We start from the raw sequence: 18,444 nt of genomic DNA on the forward strand, positions 1-18,444 counted from the left end.
GCCATTATTGTTAATGTCACCAGTGATCTCACTAATAAAGTCCTTAAGTATTTATTGGAAGCCATCAAGCTAATACTAGCAGAAATGTTTTCCAGAATTCTAACTTTTTTGTGAAACTTTATCATTAGTAACAGTTGTTTTCCTTGAAATGATAGCTTCTCATTTTTGAGAAAATATCTGCTACATACCCAAGTGTGAATAACTATGGTTTGTCATTTCTTTTTGGTTGCTGTTTTGATGCAGGGTCTTGCTATGGAGTCCAGGCTGGCTTCTAACTCTTGAGTCTCCATCCTCATCCTCCTGAGTGCTTGGATTGTAGGCATGCACAACTATACCATCATTTGTTATCTTTTTTTTTTTGGTGGTATTGGTGGTTGAACTCAGAATCTTGAACTTGATAGGCAGATGTTCTACCACTTGAGCCTCACCCCCAGCCCTTTTTGCTTTACTTATTTTAGGGATAGAGTCTCCCATTTTTATCTGGGCTGGCCTAGGATCCTCCTATTTATGCTTCCTGTGTTGCTGGAATAACAGATATGGACCACGATGCCCAGCTATTGGTTGAGATGTAATCTCTCAAAATTTTGCCCAGGCTGGCCTCAAACCATGATCCTCCTGATCTCCCCTCCCAAGTAGCTGGGATTATAGGTATGAGCCACTGCGCCAGGCTTAATTTGTTATTCTGAAGTGGTGATTTCTGCTTAGGATTCAGCTGCACAAGTTCCTACATACAACTGTTTTCCTTCAGTATGCAGCAAAAATACTTTACACATACCTTTCACTTTGTCATACTGAGTACCGAAAGATAAAACAAAAGCTCCAGAGTTGAGGGTTAAAGAATTTTTATTGCTTCACCAAGACATTCTGAAGTAAAGGTGGTTGAGGTGTGGCTCTAGTGGTAGGGCACCTGCTGTGCAAGCATGAAGTCCTGAGTTCAAACTTCCATCTTGCCCAAAAAACACAAAAAGTCTAACATTCATTTGTATTGTGAGTGCATACAATTGCAGATGCAATGATTATTATTGCATTTGGTATCATTCCTTTATTTGTATTAAGAAGCCAGCATATTTATTCACCATTGCTTTTGCACCATCAGCACAAATGGCAGCATGGGGAAAAAGGCAAATACTGTCTTAATATTAATTGAGAAAATGATTCTGACCTCATGGATGCCCTGAAAAGGGTCTTTGTAGAACACACTGTGAGAACTGCTGCTCTACTACAAAGCTTTCAGTATTTTATTTAATGCATATTAAATATGTAAACATAAGCATTTAAGGTAATATTGTTTTAAAATTAGGGTTTCTTTTTTTCTTCCTTTTTTTTTTTTTGGTAGTAACCATGCTCATTCCTACATAGAGCAGCCCTTCTCTTTAGTATAAGAGACTGGTAGAGCAGGAAGTACAGGTAATTGGAAGCTTGAACTTTGAGACAGTATAGGAGTTGGTAATCAACCACTTTTCTTTCCTTCTTGCTTTTAGGTGGCTGAAATTGAAAGCCCATATAAGGCACTGCTTGGGGGTGGGAAGGTGGTTACTTTCTTACTCCATCTGCTGGAATCTCTACATTTAAAGTTGCTCTAGATTATGACTTCCTAAAGATATTAACAGTCTTGCTGAAAAAGGGTAATGTCATCAGATTATTTGGGGGAATGCTAGATTGCAGAATGCAGTCTTTGTTAATTTTTTTTTTTGGCAGTGCTGGGGTTTGAACTCAGGGCATCACACTTGCTAGACAGATACTTTACCACTTGAACCATTCCACCAGCAGAAAGTAGTCTTAATGGCAAAACGTCTCAGAACTTTGAAAATGCTAGTAAGTATTATAAATCTCAAAGTGAGGGATACAGCTCCCCCCACTTTTTTGTCTAGGATCTTGCATGATTAATAATCTTTGGGTATTACTGAATAGCAAATGGTGAAATGACTGGTGTTATTTCTCACTTTGTGTATCTTTTATTCACATGTGCATACATTGTTTGGGTCATTCTGTACCCTGATATTTGTGTATCCTTTCTAAAAATTTGTTTTTTACCCTTCCTTTTCTGTGAGATGCCAAAAAACTGGTTAAGAAGATGAGTGCCAAACTCTAGATTTGAATCTACAGCTCTCTCCTCTGCTTACCAGCTCCATAACCTTTGGTTTATACTTGACCTTTCTGTGTTTCAATTTCCTCATCTGTAAAATGGAAACAATAATACTTACTTTATATAGCTGTGGTGAAGATTAAAACATTAGTATCCAAAAAGCAAAGAGAAGGCTGCCTGCCATAGTAAGGCTCAATGATTGTTAGTTATTGTTTCCTTCCATTATTTTTTCCCTCCCTTGCCTATGGTGTATATTAGTGGCAGCTAAGCAATCAGATTTAGTAGTCATAGGGAAGGACACATCCAGGGGTTACTGTGAAGGTAGCTTGGTAAACTGGGATGCTTAGGGAGATTGCTAGGCAAGGTGACAGGATGGCAGTCTGAGTGAGGAGAAGCAAGAATATTTTCTTTCTCAGCCCTGCTTCTTGAGTCTATTAGGCAAGCAGGTAAATACTTATTAAAAAAATTCTTGGCTAATATGAGATTGTGGCCAATTCACAGATGACAATTGGCCAGATTATAAATGCTTAGGAAGTAACTGTTTATTTTGAAGTTAGTGTTTATTTTGAAGTTACCATTCTCTTCCCTTTTAGGATCTGACCATTTTTATAACCTCAGTTTTTCACCATTAGTCAATTATTGAAGCACTCCATCCCCTCATACTTCTTAAGGGACTTTGTTGCTTTTTTTTTTTTTTTTCCTTTTTTTCTTTTCTCCCCCGCAAGAACTGGAGTTTGAACTCAGGTGCTTGCTAGGCAGGCACTCTACCACTTGAGCCGTGCCCCCAGCCTGTTGTTGCTTTAATTTTTAGGTTAGGGTCTGGAGTTTTTATCCTCAAACATTGATCCTCTTAGCTAAAATCACAAGTGTGTACCACCGTACCCAGCTTATTGTTTGAGATGGGAGTCTAGCTAACTTTTTGCCTGGAAATGGCCTGAAACTGCAATTCTCCTGATCTCCACTTGCCAAGTAGCTGTGATTACAGGTGTGAGCTACTGCATCCAGCTTCTTTGTTGCTTTTTTTTAATTCCAGATTTTGAGCACAAGAGTAGTATATGAAGATGAGTATATTAAGCACTGTTAAATAAATAGTAAACTAAATAAAACTAAGTTATAAAACATTTGTGAAAATACTTAAATATGCAGAAACAGGAGAGAAGTTACATTTTGAACTTCCGAAATAGACAATTAGTTGCATATAGAAACAGGATAATCAATTCATGAGAATTATAGTTATATCTTACTTTTAGAAGAGAGTAGTCACATAAGTGATACAACCATATAGCATTATCTAGACCTTGAGAATTATATATCCCCTCCTCCTTTGGTAACTTAATAATCCCAAACAGAGAATAGAAGGGACTTGCCCAAAGCAAGTGTGAATCTGTGGTAAAATCAAGGCTGGGCTCAGAAAGGTTGCCAGTGTAGGGACCCATCCTCTACCTTGCCATCTCCAGAAGAGTCATGCACAGACTACATTTTATGGATTAAATTTTATTTGTAAAGTGAATAGTGTTTTTGTAAATGAGCTACTCATTCTGGCTTTTGCTTTGTAGAAAACTTTTGATACAGATAGGCCCTGGGATTGAATCTTATAAATTTGGTTTAGCCACTGTATCATTTTAGGAAGAGGTTTTAATTTCACTGAGCCTTAGTTTCTTCATCGAAGGGAATCATGTTTATTCACTGAAATTTTCAAAATACCAAGTTGGTATCTGGCATGAAGTAGACACTTAAATAATTGCGTTTATTCAACTTAATTTAAAAAATTATTTGTATATCCTAAGTTTACTTAAAAATGGACTATTTCATCAGAAACCAAGAAATAAAACTATTTAACTGTATTTTGCATAGTGAAAGTATACAAAATTCCCAAGTATACTTTATTTAAATGTCCAAATTCAAATATTATTACTTACTATAGATCAGTTTAGAAAATATGATCTTTTTGATTAAAATCACATGATAATTCTAGCAAACTTGAAAAAGTTTTGTTGTATGTATGCTAGAACCTAGATAACTAGTTTTCATATGCAGGAAATAAAGATAAGGCAAATGTTCTTGTCTTCATGGTAATTAATTCCTAGGGTTTAGCAGTGACAGGTCCTCAACTGTTTTTGTCTTTCTTACAAATAAACCAGAAAAAAAGTTGAAACGAAAAGGGTAAAAAAATTCTAAGACATTGTCAAGCTGTCTTTATATGAGTTTTGTGATGTTACGTAGGTTTTCTTGAGAATTTCCCTGGTAAATATCATTTGTGCCTTCTCTCCCTCCCAGTGTGCTCTTGCTGCTGATGAAGTAGTATTTAATAAGAAGGAATTGGAGGTGAAGGAACTAAAGAATCAAGTGCAAGTGATGGTACGGGAAAACAAACAACATATTGTATCTTTGAAAGAAGCACAAAAAGTGAATAGATTGCAGGTAGGGTTTCTTAGTGTATCTAGCTCTGTAGATGTAGTACCTAACCAAACAGAACAACATTTTAAATGATAAATGGGTACATTTACAAAAGTGTATTTCAGTTGAAGAGTTCTGGACATAGGCACTTGAAAAGAATTATAATATTCCCTCTGAATCAGCCTAAGGGGAAAATATGTTTATTGTTAGCCTGATTCTATTTCACAAATATAAAGATAATATCCAGGAACTTAATTTATACATTAGATAATGGTTATTTTTTTCTCCATACTTTTTTGCCTTTAGTTGTTTGCTAAGTTACTAGGCAGTGTGATTTTAAGAGTTGGAAGGTAGGGCTGGTAGCCCGGTGGGAGAGTACTTCCCTAGCATGTGCTAGACCCTAGGATCCATCTTTAGCATCAACACACACACACACACACACACACACACACACACATACACACACACACACACACACACACACACAATCAAAAAAACTCAAAAGAGTTGGAAGGCAAACATATAATTTAAACTTTTAAAATTTAAACTTTTAAATTAAATTATTCTCTTACATCCCATGAGTGATTTGTTCATTAACTTTGCTTAAATCTTACAAAAAATTCTCTAACCATTTCTATGGTTAATATAGATAGCCTGCATTATAATATTTAGTATGTTCCTAAATATTACACTCCTTGATAGTGACTCTTTACCCCGCAAATGGTTAATATCATTCAAAGCCTTTAGCTTCATATCAGATAGTAACTAATGCCCAGAGAAATAATTTGATCTAGTGCAAATTAGATTTTGATTTAGACATTTTATTCTTTTTTTTAACCTTTCTGATTATAAATTATTTTTAATATTTGTTTATTTGGAGACAGGGTCTTATTATGTGACCTAGGCTGGCCTTAAACTTCCTATCCTCCAGCCTCAGCCTCCTGTGTGCTGGGATTAACTGGCATGTACCACCACACCTGGCTGTGTTTGCTGTGCTTTGGAGGTCATATCTGAAAAATTTTTGCTAAGGCCATTATCCTGAAAATTTTTCCCTTTGTTTTTTTTTTTTCCTGGTAGTTTTAAGTCATAAGTCTTTGACCCATTTTGAATTAATTTTTTATGTAGTAAGAGATGGAGGTCCAGTTTTTTTCTTTTTCCATGTGAATATTTAATTTTTAGCACCATTTACTGAAGAGACTTTCCCCAATGTATGTCTTTGCTACCTTTGTCAAAAACCGGTTGGCTATAAGTACATGGATTTACTTCTGGGTCCTGTGTTCTGCTGCATTGGTCTCTGTTTGTTTTTATACCAGTACTATGCTGTTCTGGTTTTCACTTTATCATAGGTTTTGAAGTCAGATTTTATAATGTCTTCAGCTTTGTTCTTTTCCTCAGTATTGCTTTAATTATTTGAAGTCTTTTGTAATTCCACACAAATTTGGGGAGTTTTTTTATTTCTGTGAACAATGTACTGGTATTTTCATAAGCATTGCATTGAAGTTGTAGATTGCCTTGGGTAGTAATGGACATTTTAACAATATTGATTCTTCCAGTCCATGAACTTAGAAAGTAATTTCATCTTTGTGTGTGTTCTCTTCAATTTCTTTTATTGGGGTTTTGTAGTTTTCATTGTAGAGGTTATTTACATCTTTGTGAATGAGATTGGTTTCTTGGTTTCTTTCTCAGCAGTTTTGTTATTAGAGTATGAAAAAGCTACTGATTTTTGAATATTGATTTTTGTATCCTGCCTTATCAGTTCTAACAGATTTTTTGGGGAGTCTATAGAATCATGTTGTCTATAAACAGGGATAACTTGACCTCCCCTTTCCTCTATTATTTCTCAAATGCCTCTTTTTTATTGTTTAATTATTCATATGTGCATACAAGGCTTGGGTCATTTCTCTCCCCTGCCCCTACCCCCACCCCCTCCCTTCCCACCCACTCTGCCCCCTCCCTCTCCCCTCCTTCCCCTCAATACCTGGCAGAAACTATTTTGCCCTTATCTCTAATGTTGTTGAAGAGAGAGTATAAGCAATAATAGGAAGGAACAAGGGTTTTTGCTGGTTGAGATAAGGATAGCTATACAGGGCATTGACTCACATTAATTTCCTGTGTGTGTGGGTTACCTTCTAGGTTAATTCTTTTTGATCTAACCTTTTCTCTAGTTCCTGGTCCCCTTTTCCTATTGGCCTCAGTTGCTTTTAAGGTATCTGCTTTAGTTTCTCTGCGTTAAGGGCAACAAATGCTAGCTAATTTTTTAGGTGTCTTACCTATCCTCACCCCCTCCCTTGTGTGTTCTCGCTTTTATCATGTGCTCAAAGTCCAATCCCCTTCTGAAATGCCTTTTATTTGGTCATTTTGAAATGCTTTTCTTACCTCTTGTTTTATTGCAGTGACTAAAATTTCCAGTATCGTATTGAATAAGACTGGTAGAAGTGGACATTCTTGTTTTGTTCCTTTTCACAGAGGAAATAATTTTAGCTTTTTACCATTCAGTATGATATAGACTGTGGGTTTGTATTATTGTCTTGTCTTACAGTGTTGAGGTACCTTCTTACTATATCTCTTTCTTAAGGGTTTTTGTCATGAAGATATATATGTAGAGTTAATTAACTTGTGGTCCTTGGGATCAGATTTAGGTCCTCACATAAGCTAGGTAAGTGCTCTACCACTGAGCTACATTCCCATCCTCAGATATATTACTGTTATTAATAGGGTCTTGCTATGCAGCCCACGCTGGCCTGGAACTTATGATCTTCCTGTTTCTGCCATCCAAGTTCTGAGATTACAGGTGTGCACCATCATGCCTGGGTTATTCAATTTTATTCAATACTTTTTCTGCATCTAGTAAGGGGTGTGTGTGTGTGGTGCTGGGATTGAATCCAGAACCTGACACATACTATGCAAGCTCTCACCACTGAGCTCTAATCTCAGGTGGATCCTGTGGATTTTATCCTTCATTCTGTTGAGTTGATGCATTAAATTTATCGATTTGCATATCCTGAACCACCCTTGCATCCCTGGGATAAATCTGACTTGATTGTGGTGTGTAATCTTTTTGATGTACTTGCTGTTTGATTCAATTTACTTTTTGTCAAGAATTTTTTCAGCAATTAGGGATATTGGTGTGCAACTTTCTTCTTGTGTCTTTGTTTGGTTTTGGTATTAGGATAATGCTGGCCTTGTAGAATAATTTGAAAAGGTTTCTTCACTTTTAATAATTTGAAATAGTTTCAGAAGAATTGGCTTTAGTTTTTTAAAAGTTTGGTAAAGTTCAGCAGTGAAGCCATCAGGTTCTGGGCATCTTTGTTGTGTTAATGATCAGTCTTGTTTTATTTATTTATTTATATTCATTTATTCACATGTGCAAACATTATTTGGGTCATTTCTCCCCCCGCTCCCACCCTTTCCCCCCCAATCTTGTTATTTTTTTATTGGTCTCTGTTTAGGTTTTCTGTGTCCTCCTTATGGTTCAGTTTTGGTAGATTATGTTTCTAGACACTTCTATTTCTTTTAGGTTTTTTAAATTTTGGCATGTAGGTTTTTAAATTTTTCTCATGTAGTTCTTAATAATCTTTTGTAATATCTCCTCTTTCATCTAATTTTTTTGGTTCTTTTCCCTTTTTTTCTTCTCAGTTAGTTGAGCTGAAGGTTTGTTAATTTTGTTTATATTTTTAAAAGACTGAGTCATTTCATTCATCATTTGAATTTTTTTAGTCAATACTTTGTTTATCTCTGCTCTGACTTTTGTTATTTATTTCCTTCTATTAATTTGGGGCTTGGTTTGTTTATACCATTCTGGTTCCTTGGGTTACATCATTATATTGTTTATTTGAGATTTTTTTTCTTTTTACTTTTTTAAAGTAAACTTATTACTATAAACTTTCCTCTAAGGAACTGCTTTTGCTATGTCCCACAGTTGTTGGGTATGTCGTATTTTCTTTTTTGTCTTTTAAATTGAACATGCTAATTGTACACATTAATGAGGCTCAGTGTGGTATTTTCATAAATGCATATAGTTTGTGTGCACTGAAATCCAACCTTTTTTTCTTTTTCCTTTTTCTTTCTGTTTTTTTGGAAGTACTGGGATTTGAACTCAAGGTCTTTTTTTTTAAGTACTGGAGTTTGAACTCAAGGTCTTGTGCTTGCTAGGCAAGGGCTCTGTCACTTGAGCCAGGTCTTTATTCCTTTTTGCTTTAGGATATTTTTTAGATAAAGTCTTGCTTTTCCTCCTAGGCTGGTCTGGGATCGCTGTCCTCCTACCTCTACCTCCTTTGTAGTTGGGATTCTAGAAGCAAACCACTATACTCAGTTTGTTGAGATGGGGGTCTTTTTAACTTTTTGCCTGGGCAGGCCTCAAACTGCAATCCTTCTGATCTCTACTTCCCAAATAGCTAGGATTACAGGTGTGTACCACTGTGCTCAGCCCTTCCTTTTTCATTTTAATTTGCAGAAATTTTTATATTTCCATTTTAATTTCTTTATTGATCCATCGATTGTTCAAGAAAATGTTGTTTAAGCCAGTGCGGGTGACTCGCACCTCTAATCCTAGCTACTCAAGAGGCAGAGATCAGGAGGATCTTGGTTTGAAGCCAGCCCAGGAAAATAGTTTGCCAGACCTTATCTTGAAAGAACCCTGCACAAAAAAGGGCTGGTGGAGTGACTCAAGGTGTAGGCCCTGAGTTCAAACTCCAGTACCGCAAAAAAAAAAGAAAAAGAAAATGTTTAGTTTGTTGTATTTGTACAATTTCTAGAGTTCCATGTGTTGGTTTCTAGTTTTATTCCATCGTGGTCAGAGAAGATGCATGATATGATTTTAACTTGTTTGAATTTGTTGAGACATTTTATGATGTAACATATAGTCTATCCTGAAGAATGTGCTGATGAGTATGCTAAAGCATTTGGATGAAGAATTCTGTAAATGTCTGTTAGGTCCATTTGGTCTATGGTATAGTTCAACTCTGATGTTTCTTTGTTGATTTTTTGGAGGGCTTGGATATTCTGTCTGTTGATGAAGGTGGGATATTGAAATTCCCAACTATCCTTGTATTAGAATCTGTCTCTCCCTTTTGATCTAATAATGTTTGTTTTATATTATTGGGTGCTTAATAAATTTACAAGTATTATTTCCTTCTGTTGCATTGATCCTGTTTTTTATATATAGATATAGATATATACATGTATGTATATGTATCTTTCTCACCTTTTAGCTTTTGATTTAAAGTCTATTTTATCTAATTGTATCTACTTAGGCTCACTTTTGGTTCAGTTTGTATGATATTTCTTTTCCCATACCATCATTTTTTTGTCTGTGTTTGTCTTTACTGGTGAAATGAGTGTTTTGTAGGCAGTATATCATATTGTTGGATCTATTTCTTTTCTTTCTTTTTTTTTTTTGGTTGCTGTTCATTCAACCAGTATATATCTTTTTGGTTTGTTTTTGAGATAGGGTCTCAGGGTGTAACTCAGGCTGGCTTTGAACTTTCAATATCCCCGTTTTTAAAATACATATATGGTCTTAATTTTTGATCCTCCTGCCTCAGCCCCCTAAGTGTTGGGATTATAGCATGTACCACCATACCTGGCTAATCTATATCTTTCAGTTGGGGAATTTAATCTGTTTACATTCAAAGTTATTACCACTGATAAAAAAAAGACGTACTCTCATAAATAAAGATTTTTTCTAGCATTTATTAATTTTTTTTCTGCTTGTTTTATATACCCTTTGTTCCTTTCTTCCTGTCTTTGTGGTTTGATGGTTTTTTTTTTTTTGTATTGATAGGGTTTGATTCTCCTCTATTTCTCTTTTGTGTATCTGATCTACCATTGAGTTTTATACTTTCACATGTTTTAATTATGGTAGTTATTATTCCTTTGCTTCTAGTGTAGGTTTGATTCCCTTAAGCATTTTTTGCTGGTGATGGTAAATTCTCTCCGTTTTTGCTTGTCTTAGAAAATATCCTTCATTTCTGAAGGATAGCTTTGTTGGGTATAGTATTTTTGGTGGGCAATTTTTTTCTTTAAGACTTTGAATATATCATCCATTCTCTCTTGGGGCTGTAAGGCTTCTGCTGAAAGGTTTGCTGTTAGTCTAAACAAGATTCTGGTTTTTTTACTTGATGCCTTTCTGTTAATATTGTTAGAACTCTTTTGTGTTGTACTTTGACAGTTTGACTATAATATGCTTCAGAGTGGATCTTTTTTGGTTCAATCTATTAGTGGTCCTTTTGATAGCAGAATTATGGCAAAAGTTACTACAAGGAGTCTCAGTGGACCAGGGTTGGCTACCCATTCTGGAAAGCCAATTAATGAGATGAGCACTAATTAACAGTCTGAACACACCAGAAAGAACAGAAGTCTAATGAACTAAAGTGTCTTCAAAGTGCTTAGAGCAGTCTCAGTATTACATAGGAAAGAGAAACAAAGGCAAGGATTTGGGGTTTCCATGGTAGTAGTTCAGGTCATCTTGGCATGGTCCTGGCATAGTTCATCATTAAATCCATCCACTATCTCAGGGTTAACCATTGGTTCCAAGAAGGTCCCTATTGCTTAGGGATGGTGTCAGTCCTTTGTCTTAAGATGGTCATCAGTCAGGCTTGTTGTTCTTGGGATCCAAGGTAACTGTAAGGAGAAAGGCTCAGGAAAAGGAGAGAATCAGAAACAAAGTGGACTTAGCTAGATCAGTGACTGGGCCCTCTTTCAAATCTCTGCTGTCAAGTCATCATTCTGTTTCTACGGGAGTGGGGCTGAAGGTGGAGCCTTGTTATACTTTGAACTTTCTAGACCTGGATGTCTGTATTTTCCCAAAGAGTTGGAAAGTTTCAGCAAGTACTTCATTGAATAGGTTTTTTTATACTTTTTCCCTTCTCTTATGCTTTATGGTGTCCCATAAGTCTTGAAGAGTTTCTTTATTCTTTTTAATTTTTTTCCTTTTTCTTTTTTTATCTGACTGGGTTATTTCAAAAGGTCTGTCTTCAAGCTCAGAAATTCTACTTGATCTGTTCTGCTATTGATGCCCTCAACTGCATTTTATTTTCACTTTGATTTCTTTAGCTTCAAGATTTTTTTCTTTTTGGCAGTACTGAGGTTTGAACTCAGGGCCTCATGCTTCCTGGGCAGATGTCCCATTTGTTAGATTTTATTCCTAATATTTAAATATATTTCAGCCATGTATAGTGACACATGCCTGAAATCCTATCTTCTTAGGAGGCTGAGGCAGGAGGATTGCAGTTTGAGGCTAGCTTGGGCAATTTAGTGAGACCCTGTTTCAAAATGTTAAAAAGTTACATCTGGGGATGTAACTTAGGGAGGAGTGCTCGCCTGGCATGTTTATGACCCTGGGTTTAATAAAACAATATTTTGAAGTATATTTTAATACCAGTCATACAAACTCACTCTCTTTCCCCTCTCACTTCCCCTGCCTAGCTTCTAGTAATTACTTTTCAGTTATCTGTTTTAAAACATGAACTAAAACATAGATACACAAGTTGCATTGTTCAGTGATTTGTAACAAAGAGAACAGCTGGGTAACAATCACCAGATTAAGAATTTTTAAACTGCCAGCTCTTCAGAAGTCTTCAGTGCCTCCTTCAATCACTGTCCCTTCCTCTTCTTCAAAGTGCTGCTCTCCTGACTTGTGTGGTAATACTTTTCTTGCTATTCCTATGGTTTTACTATTTAAGTATTTATCCTTAAATACTACAGTTTAGTTTTTAGACTTTGAATACATGTGTTCAGTGTGTATCTTTCAGTATGGAACTGCTTTTGTTGAACGTTTTGTGTGTACAATTACCTTGTTTAGTTTGATAGATAATATAGGATTTCATTGTACCACAATTTATTTTCTGAACTACTGTTAATAGAAATTTGTAGAGTTTTTTTCCTATGAAATTTAAAATGCATGTATCTTGGTAACATGCATGTTTTTAAGATTTGAACCTAGGAGTTGAATTGCTGGGTAGATATATCTTTAGCTGTAGTAGATGCCAGAGTGTTTTCCAAATTATAGTCTCCACAGTGTTACATGAATGTTCACAGTGCTTCAAATGCTTGCCAGCATATGTTACTATTAATTTTTAAATCCTAGCCAATCTGGTAGGCATATAAGTATTATTTTAATTGTGGTTTTAATTTGAATTTCCCTGATGATTATTGAGATTGAACATTTTTAAGCACATTTTTGAGTATTTGGAAATCTTCTTTTGTGAAGTGCTCCTTCAAGTCTCTAGCTTGTTTTTCTGCTGAATTGTCTGTCTTTTAAATTAATTTGTAGAAATATATATACATATGCATACATATATATATATATATGTATATATGTGTGTGGTGGTGTTTTCTGGGTATGAGTTTTTATAAATATTTTTTCTTTTTCTGTAGCTTTTTCTCTCAATGGTGACTTTTGATTTAAAGATTTTGTATTATAATCAAATTCAACAATTTTTTTCTTTAAGCTAATGATGTCTGTTCTCAGTTTAATAAGTTTTTCCAGTTTCCAAGTCTTTCCTTAGGATACTTTGTATATTTCAGGAATTTTGTTGTTTTGCCATTCACATTTAGTTTTGCCTTCCTCCTGTAATTGTTTTTTGTGTATGGGCTAAGGTAAAGGTTAAGTTTCAGTTTTTTCCCATGTGGATATCCATTTGTGCCAGCATCATTTATTGAAAGCATTATCCTTTCATTATTCTTCCAAATGCTATCTTTTTTGTAACTAAAGGTCCATGAATCTATTTCTGGGCCTTTTATTGAGGCCTATTTTTTTGTATATTCTTGAGCCAGTATCACATTTCTTATTTATCATAGGTTCATAGTAAGTCTAGATAGTCTGAGAGCAATGTCTTCTACTCTGTTCTCTGTCCCTCCCACCTTAAATGTGTTGGTTGTTCCATATAAATGTCCAGAATCAGCTTGTCAGGGCCACAAAAAACTTGATTTTGGCTTAGCATTAAATCCACAGTCTGGAAAGAATAAACCTCTGATTATGAGTTTTCTAATTTATGAACACAGTATATTCATCCATTTACTTATATTTCCTTTGGTTTTTCTCAATAATGACTTATTTTTGTGTATATAGAAGAGTTGCACATATTTTGTTAGATTTATTTATAAATATTTGAGTTTTTATGTGGCTATAAATACAGTCTTAAAATTTTATTTTCCTAATTATTTGTTGGTATCTGGAACTGTGTTGATTTTGTGTGTGTTTGTACGCATAGCAACCTAACACAGGGTCTTACACGTTAGACAAACGCTGTACCTCTGGGCTACATCCCCAGCCCTTTAATTCTGATGCTTTTGTCATTTATAATTGTGTTATCAGCAAATAATGAGTTTTATTTCTTGCTTTGCAGTCTTTTCTCTCTTTTTGAGACAGTCTCACTGTGTAGCCCAGCCTGGACTTGAACTCTTGGTCCTCCTGCCTCAGCCTCCTGAGTGCTGGGATTACAGGCATATGCTGCCATGCCTAGCTTTGCTTTGCAATCTTTTAGACTATTTCTTTTTCTTACCTTTCCGTATTTATTGGGATTTCCATCAAATACAGTGCTGAATACAAGCAGTGGTAGTAAGTATCCTTGTCTTGTTTGTAGTCATAGAGGAAAAGTTTTCAGCATGAAAGTTTTCTTCTTTCTATGAAGAACCATATGATTATGGGTATTATTTATTTACCCTTTGTCAAATTAAGGAATTTTTTTTTTTGCTGAGAATTTTTATTTTGACTGGATTTTGAGTTTTACCTACTCTGTGTGTGTGTGTGTGTATGTGTGTTCCTAGGGATCAAACCTAATGCCGTGTACATACTAGGCAAACTCTCTACCACTGGCTATATCCCCAATCCCAGTTCTAACTAATTGATTTTTTTTTATGATGCTGGGGATCAAACCCAGGGTCTTACACCAGACACATGATTTTATTTCTCTGTTTGTTTATTTTGTGATACTGAGGTCAGGGCTTCACACTTGCTAGGCATGTGCTCTACTGCTCGAGCCATGCCTCTAACCTTTTTTGCTGTGGTTACTTTGGAGATGGGTATCTCACTTTTTCCTAAGCTGGACTGCAATCCTCTTAATTTATGCTTCCTGATGCCACTGAGATGACAGGCACTCGCCACTATGCCCAGCTATTGATCAGATGACGTCTTGTGAACTATTTTGCCTGGACTGGCTTCAGCGTTTGATCCTCCCAATCTCAGCCTTCCAGGTAGCTAGGATTATATCCATGAGTCACCAGCACCCGGCTGGATTTTTTAATCATACAATTTTTCCATTTTATTCTGCTGATGTGAATTACTTGGTTCTACTTTGAAACAAAGCTTATATCCCTGGAATGAATCCCTTTTGGTTGTAAAGTTATGTTGTATTGGGGGTTCCCAAGATCACCCTCAGGTTGGATGTTGTAACAGGAGGACTCAGGAAATAGTTGTTCTTATTGGGCTAAGATTTATTACAGCAAAAGGATACAGAGCAGTCAGCAAAGGGAAAGGGTATAGAGCAAACTTTGGAGAAAACAAGTTGCAGGCTTCCAAGAGTCATCTTTCAGTGGAACCACACAAGATGTGCTTAATTCCCTAGCACTGACTGTAACAACATGTGAAATGTTGCCTACCAGGGAAACTCAGTAGAGCCTCAGTTCCTATGATTTTTATCAAGGGCTGGATCTGAAGATACCTTCTGCCTGGAGTATATTGCCAGACTGTTAGAAGGAAAGCAGGTTTTCAGTATAAAACACATTGTGCAAACAATTTGAGCATAATGAATTTGGGAATCCTCCCCAAATTGAAATTCTCAGGTAGTAGACAACTGATAACCTTATAGCTTGTCTTTGAAAGGACAGCTGTCAGGTCTACTCTGTTAACTTTTTCTGCACAGTTGTCCTAGATTTGGTTTGCTAATATGTTGTTTAGGATTTTTGTATTTATATTCACAAGTGAGATTGAGTATTACATTCTAAATTTTCAAATTTACTTTCATGTTTGTGATAGTTTCTTGTCTTTTTTTATTTATTATTATATTCATATGTGCATCTCTTGTCTCTTTAATGCCTTCTGATATGCAGTCATATATCCCTTTTTTCTTTTTTCAGTGCTGGGGATTGAACCCAGTGTCTGCACACACTAGGCAAGCACTCTACCACTGAGTACATCTTTAACCTCCCTTCTATTGTGTGTGTGTGTGTGTGTGTGTGTGTGTGTGTGTGTGTGTGTTTTATGTAGAATCTTGCTGTATAGCTCAGGCTGGCCTTGGACTTGTATGTAGCTTAGTCTGGCTTCAAACTTGTGATCCTTCTTCCTTAGCCTCCCAAGTACTCCCAAGTATGTATGCACCACCATACCTAACTCATATCTTCTTTTTCCTTCCTGGTTATTTGTGTCTATTCTCATTTTTTCTCTTAAGCACCTTTATTAGGGGATTATTAATTTTATCAGTATCTTTAGACTGAGGATGTAGCTCAGGGGTAGAGGGTTTGCTTAGCATGCTTAGGCCCTGGATTTGATTGATAGCAGCACACGTACATACACTCACAATTTTTTTTAGTGTCTTCACTACTGTTTACTTGTTTGTTATTTCACTAATTTGTGTCCTTTATTATTTAATTTTTCTATTTTGGAGGGCTGATAACCATCTGCTCTCTTTCTAGCTTCTTCAGATGGATGCTTAGTTCATTGATACTAGCATGTCTTCTTTTATAATATGTGCATTTAATATAATATATGCCCTCCAAACCTTATCCTTATCTGCATTTTACATTTAGCTTTACATATTTTAAAATTTTTATTGTGACTTTTTCCTTTTACCTGTGAGTTATAATAATTTTATTTCCTATACATTGGGCATTTCTTTTTATTTTGTTCATTTTTATCTTAATTGCCTTCTGGTCTGGTATGATTTTAATCCTTTGAACATATGGAAACTTGCTTTTTGGCTAAGCATAAGGTCAATTTTTGTACTTGTTAGATGTGTTTCAAAAGCATGTGTGTTTCTATATTCATTTGGTGAAGTTTTTTTTTTTTTTAATATGGAACGCTTCACGAATTTGCATGTCATCCTTGCGCAGGCCATGCTAATCTTCTCTGTATTGTTCCAATTTTAGTATATGTGCTGCTGAAGCGAGCACTCATTTGGTGAAGTTAATCATGTTATTCAAATCTGTATTTTTATTCACTTTTTTGCTCTATGTCATTAATTTAGGGAGTGATGTTAAAATCTCCCCACAATGATTTTAAATGTTTTGTTTTCTGTATATTAAGTACATAAAAATGGAAAATTGTTACTTCGTCCTGGTGAATTGACCTTTTAATAATTTTTTTTTTACCTCTTTATCTCTTCTAATGGTTCTTGTGTTAAAGTCTTCTTTGCTATTGCTATAACTACACTAGCTTTTTTTGAATTGGCATTTTCTGGTGTTTCTTTGTCCATCATAGTTTTAATCTTTCTGTGTCTATTTTAATTGTTTTTATTTAAAGTAAGCAGCATATGGCTAATTTTACAATCCTCTCTTGATGGTCTTGTAACAAACAGGATTATTTAGTTCATTTATGAATTTAGCGTAATTACTCTTACATTTTGGTTAAAGTCATTGTACTCTTTGTTTATCCTTCCCTCAGTGTTCCTTTTTCTTTCCTTACCTTCTATTGGTGTTTTATTCCTTAATTGTCATTACTCTAACTTTTATTTATTTATTTTTTTGGTAGTACTGGGGCTCGAACTCAGGGCTGCGCATTTGCAAAGCAGGCACTTTACTGTTTATACCTCCAGCCCTTTTTTTTGTTTGCTTTTGGTGATATGGGCTTTGAACTCAGGGCCTCATGCTTGCTAGGAAGGTAGTGTACCACTTGAGCCATTCTGTTTTTTAGTGGTTATCCTAGAGTGTACCATACACCCTGGACTTAAAGTCTGATTTTAATCAGTAATTTACTCTTTTCTCGGGTGATGTAAGGACTCCATTTAACACTTCCCAACTTATATGTCATTGGTATTGTATATTTTAATTATCTGAACACATGAATTTTAAATAAGATTGCATTTTTATTGTTATGTATTAACAGTCAAAATTAGGTTTTATTTTTTTCTTTTTAAACATTGATCATACACACGAAGTACTAAGATGATAAATTTTTATTTACAAGATAACAGGATTTATTATGACATTTTCATAATGCATACAATGTGTTTTAATTGTATTCATCCCCATCTCTTTCTCTTGTGTGCCTTCCTCTGGTCCTGCCCCCATAATAGTCTCTCCTTTACATTCATGTCTTTTTGTTTGTTTTTAGGTCTAGATTCCACACATGAGAGAAAACACATAATATTTGTCTTTCTAGGTGTGTGTGTTTTGTTTTTTTTTGAGACAGGCTCTTGTTTTGTTAAACATTTTTATCAGTATATGATAGTTAGACGGGGGTTTCACTGTTACATTCCATATATACGAACCTGGTTTGGTTCGTCCCCTCCATTATTTTCTTTCCCCACCCCCTTCTTAAAATGATAACAGGTTCCATATTCATATATGCATAGAAAGTACATTAACCATATTCACTCTCCTTTAACCTTTTCATTTACCCTTCCCCTCCCACAAGTATCCTCCCCTTAACATGACCTGTTTACCTTTGAGACAGGTTCTCATTATGTAGCCGAGGCTGGCCTTAAACTTAATGATCTTCCTCCATCCTGTGTGCCACAACACCCAGATGGCATGTATTTTGTTTTGTTTTGGTGGTACTGGGGTTTGAACTTAGGGCTTCATGCTTGCTAGTTAGGTGCTATACTAGCCCTGTTTTGTGTTGGGTATTTTTTTTTCTTTTATTATTCATATGTGCATACAAGGCTTGGGTCATTTCTCCCCCCTGCCCCCACCCCCTCCCTTACCACCCACTCCGCCCCCTCCTTCGCCCCCAACCCCCTCAATACCCAGCAGAAACTATTTTGCCCTTATTTCTAATTTTGTTGTAGAGAGAGTATAAGCTATAA

General features: G+C 35.6%; 1 protein-coding gene and 1 non-coding gene across 10 annotated transcripts in view; one reads left to right on the top strand and one right to left on the bottom strand.

Moving 5' to 3' along the window:
* Nucleotides 1-18,444, top strand: part of LOC109703260 (kinesin-like protein KIF27) — an 85,340-nt gene that overhangs the window by 16,548 nt on the left and 50,348 nt on the right. For 8 of the 9 annotated variants that reach the window (XM_074052172.1, XM_074052176.1, XM_074052171.1 and 5 more), the window contains one exon: nt 4,364-4,507. The exons of the other annotated variant lie outside the window; for it this stretch is intronic. In XM_074052172.1, coding sequence (XP_073908273.1) covers nt 4,364-4,507 — 144 coding nt within the window. The remainder of the gene's footprint in view (nt 1-4,363; nt 4,508-18,444) is intronic. 9 annotated transcript variants of the gene reach the window in all.
* LOC141415892 (U6 spliceosomal RNA) lies at nt 16,487-16,591 on the bottom strand. The gene has a single exon (XR_012440844.1). It is a non-coding gene; the product is annotated as a U6 spliceosomal RNA (small nuclear RNA).

The sequence above is a fragment of the Castor canadensis genome, chromosome 13, assembly GCF_047511655.1.
Source record: "Castor canadensis chromosome 13, mCasCan1.hap1v2, whole genome shotgun sequence".
Classification (NCBI taxonomy): Eukaryota; Metazoa; Chordata; class Mammalia; order Rodentia; family Castoridae; genus Castor; species Castor canadensis.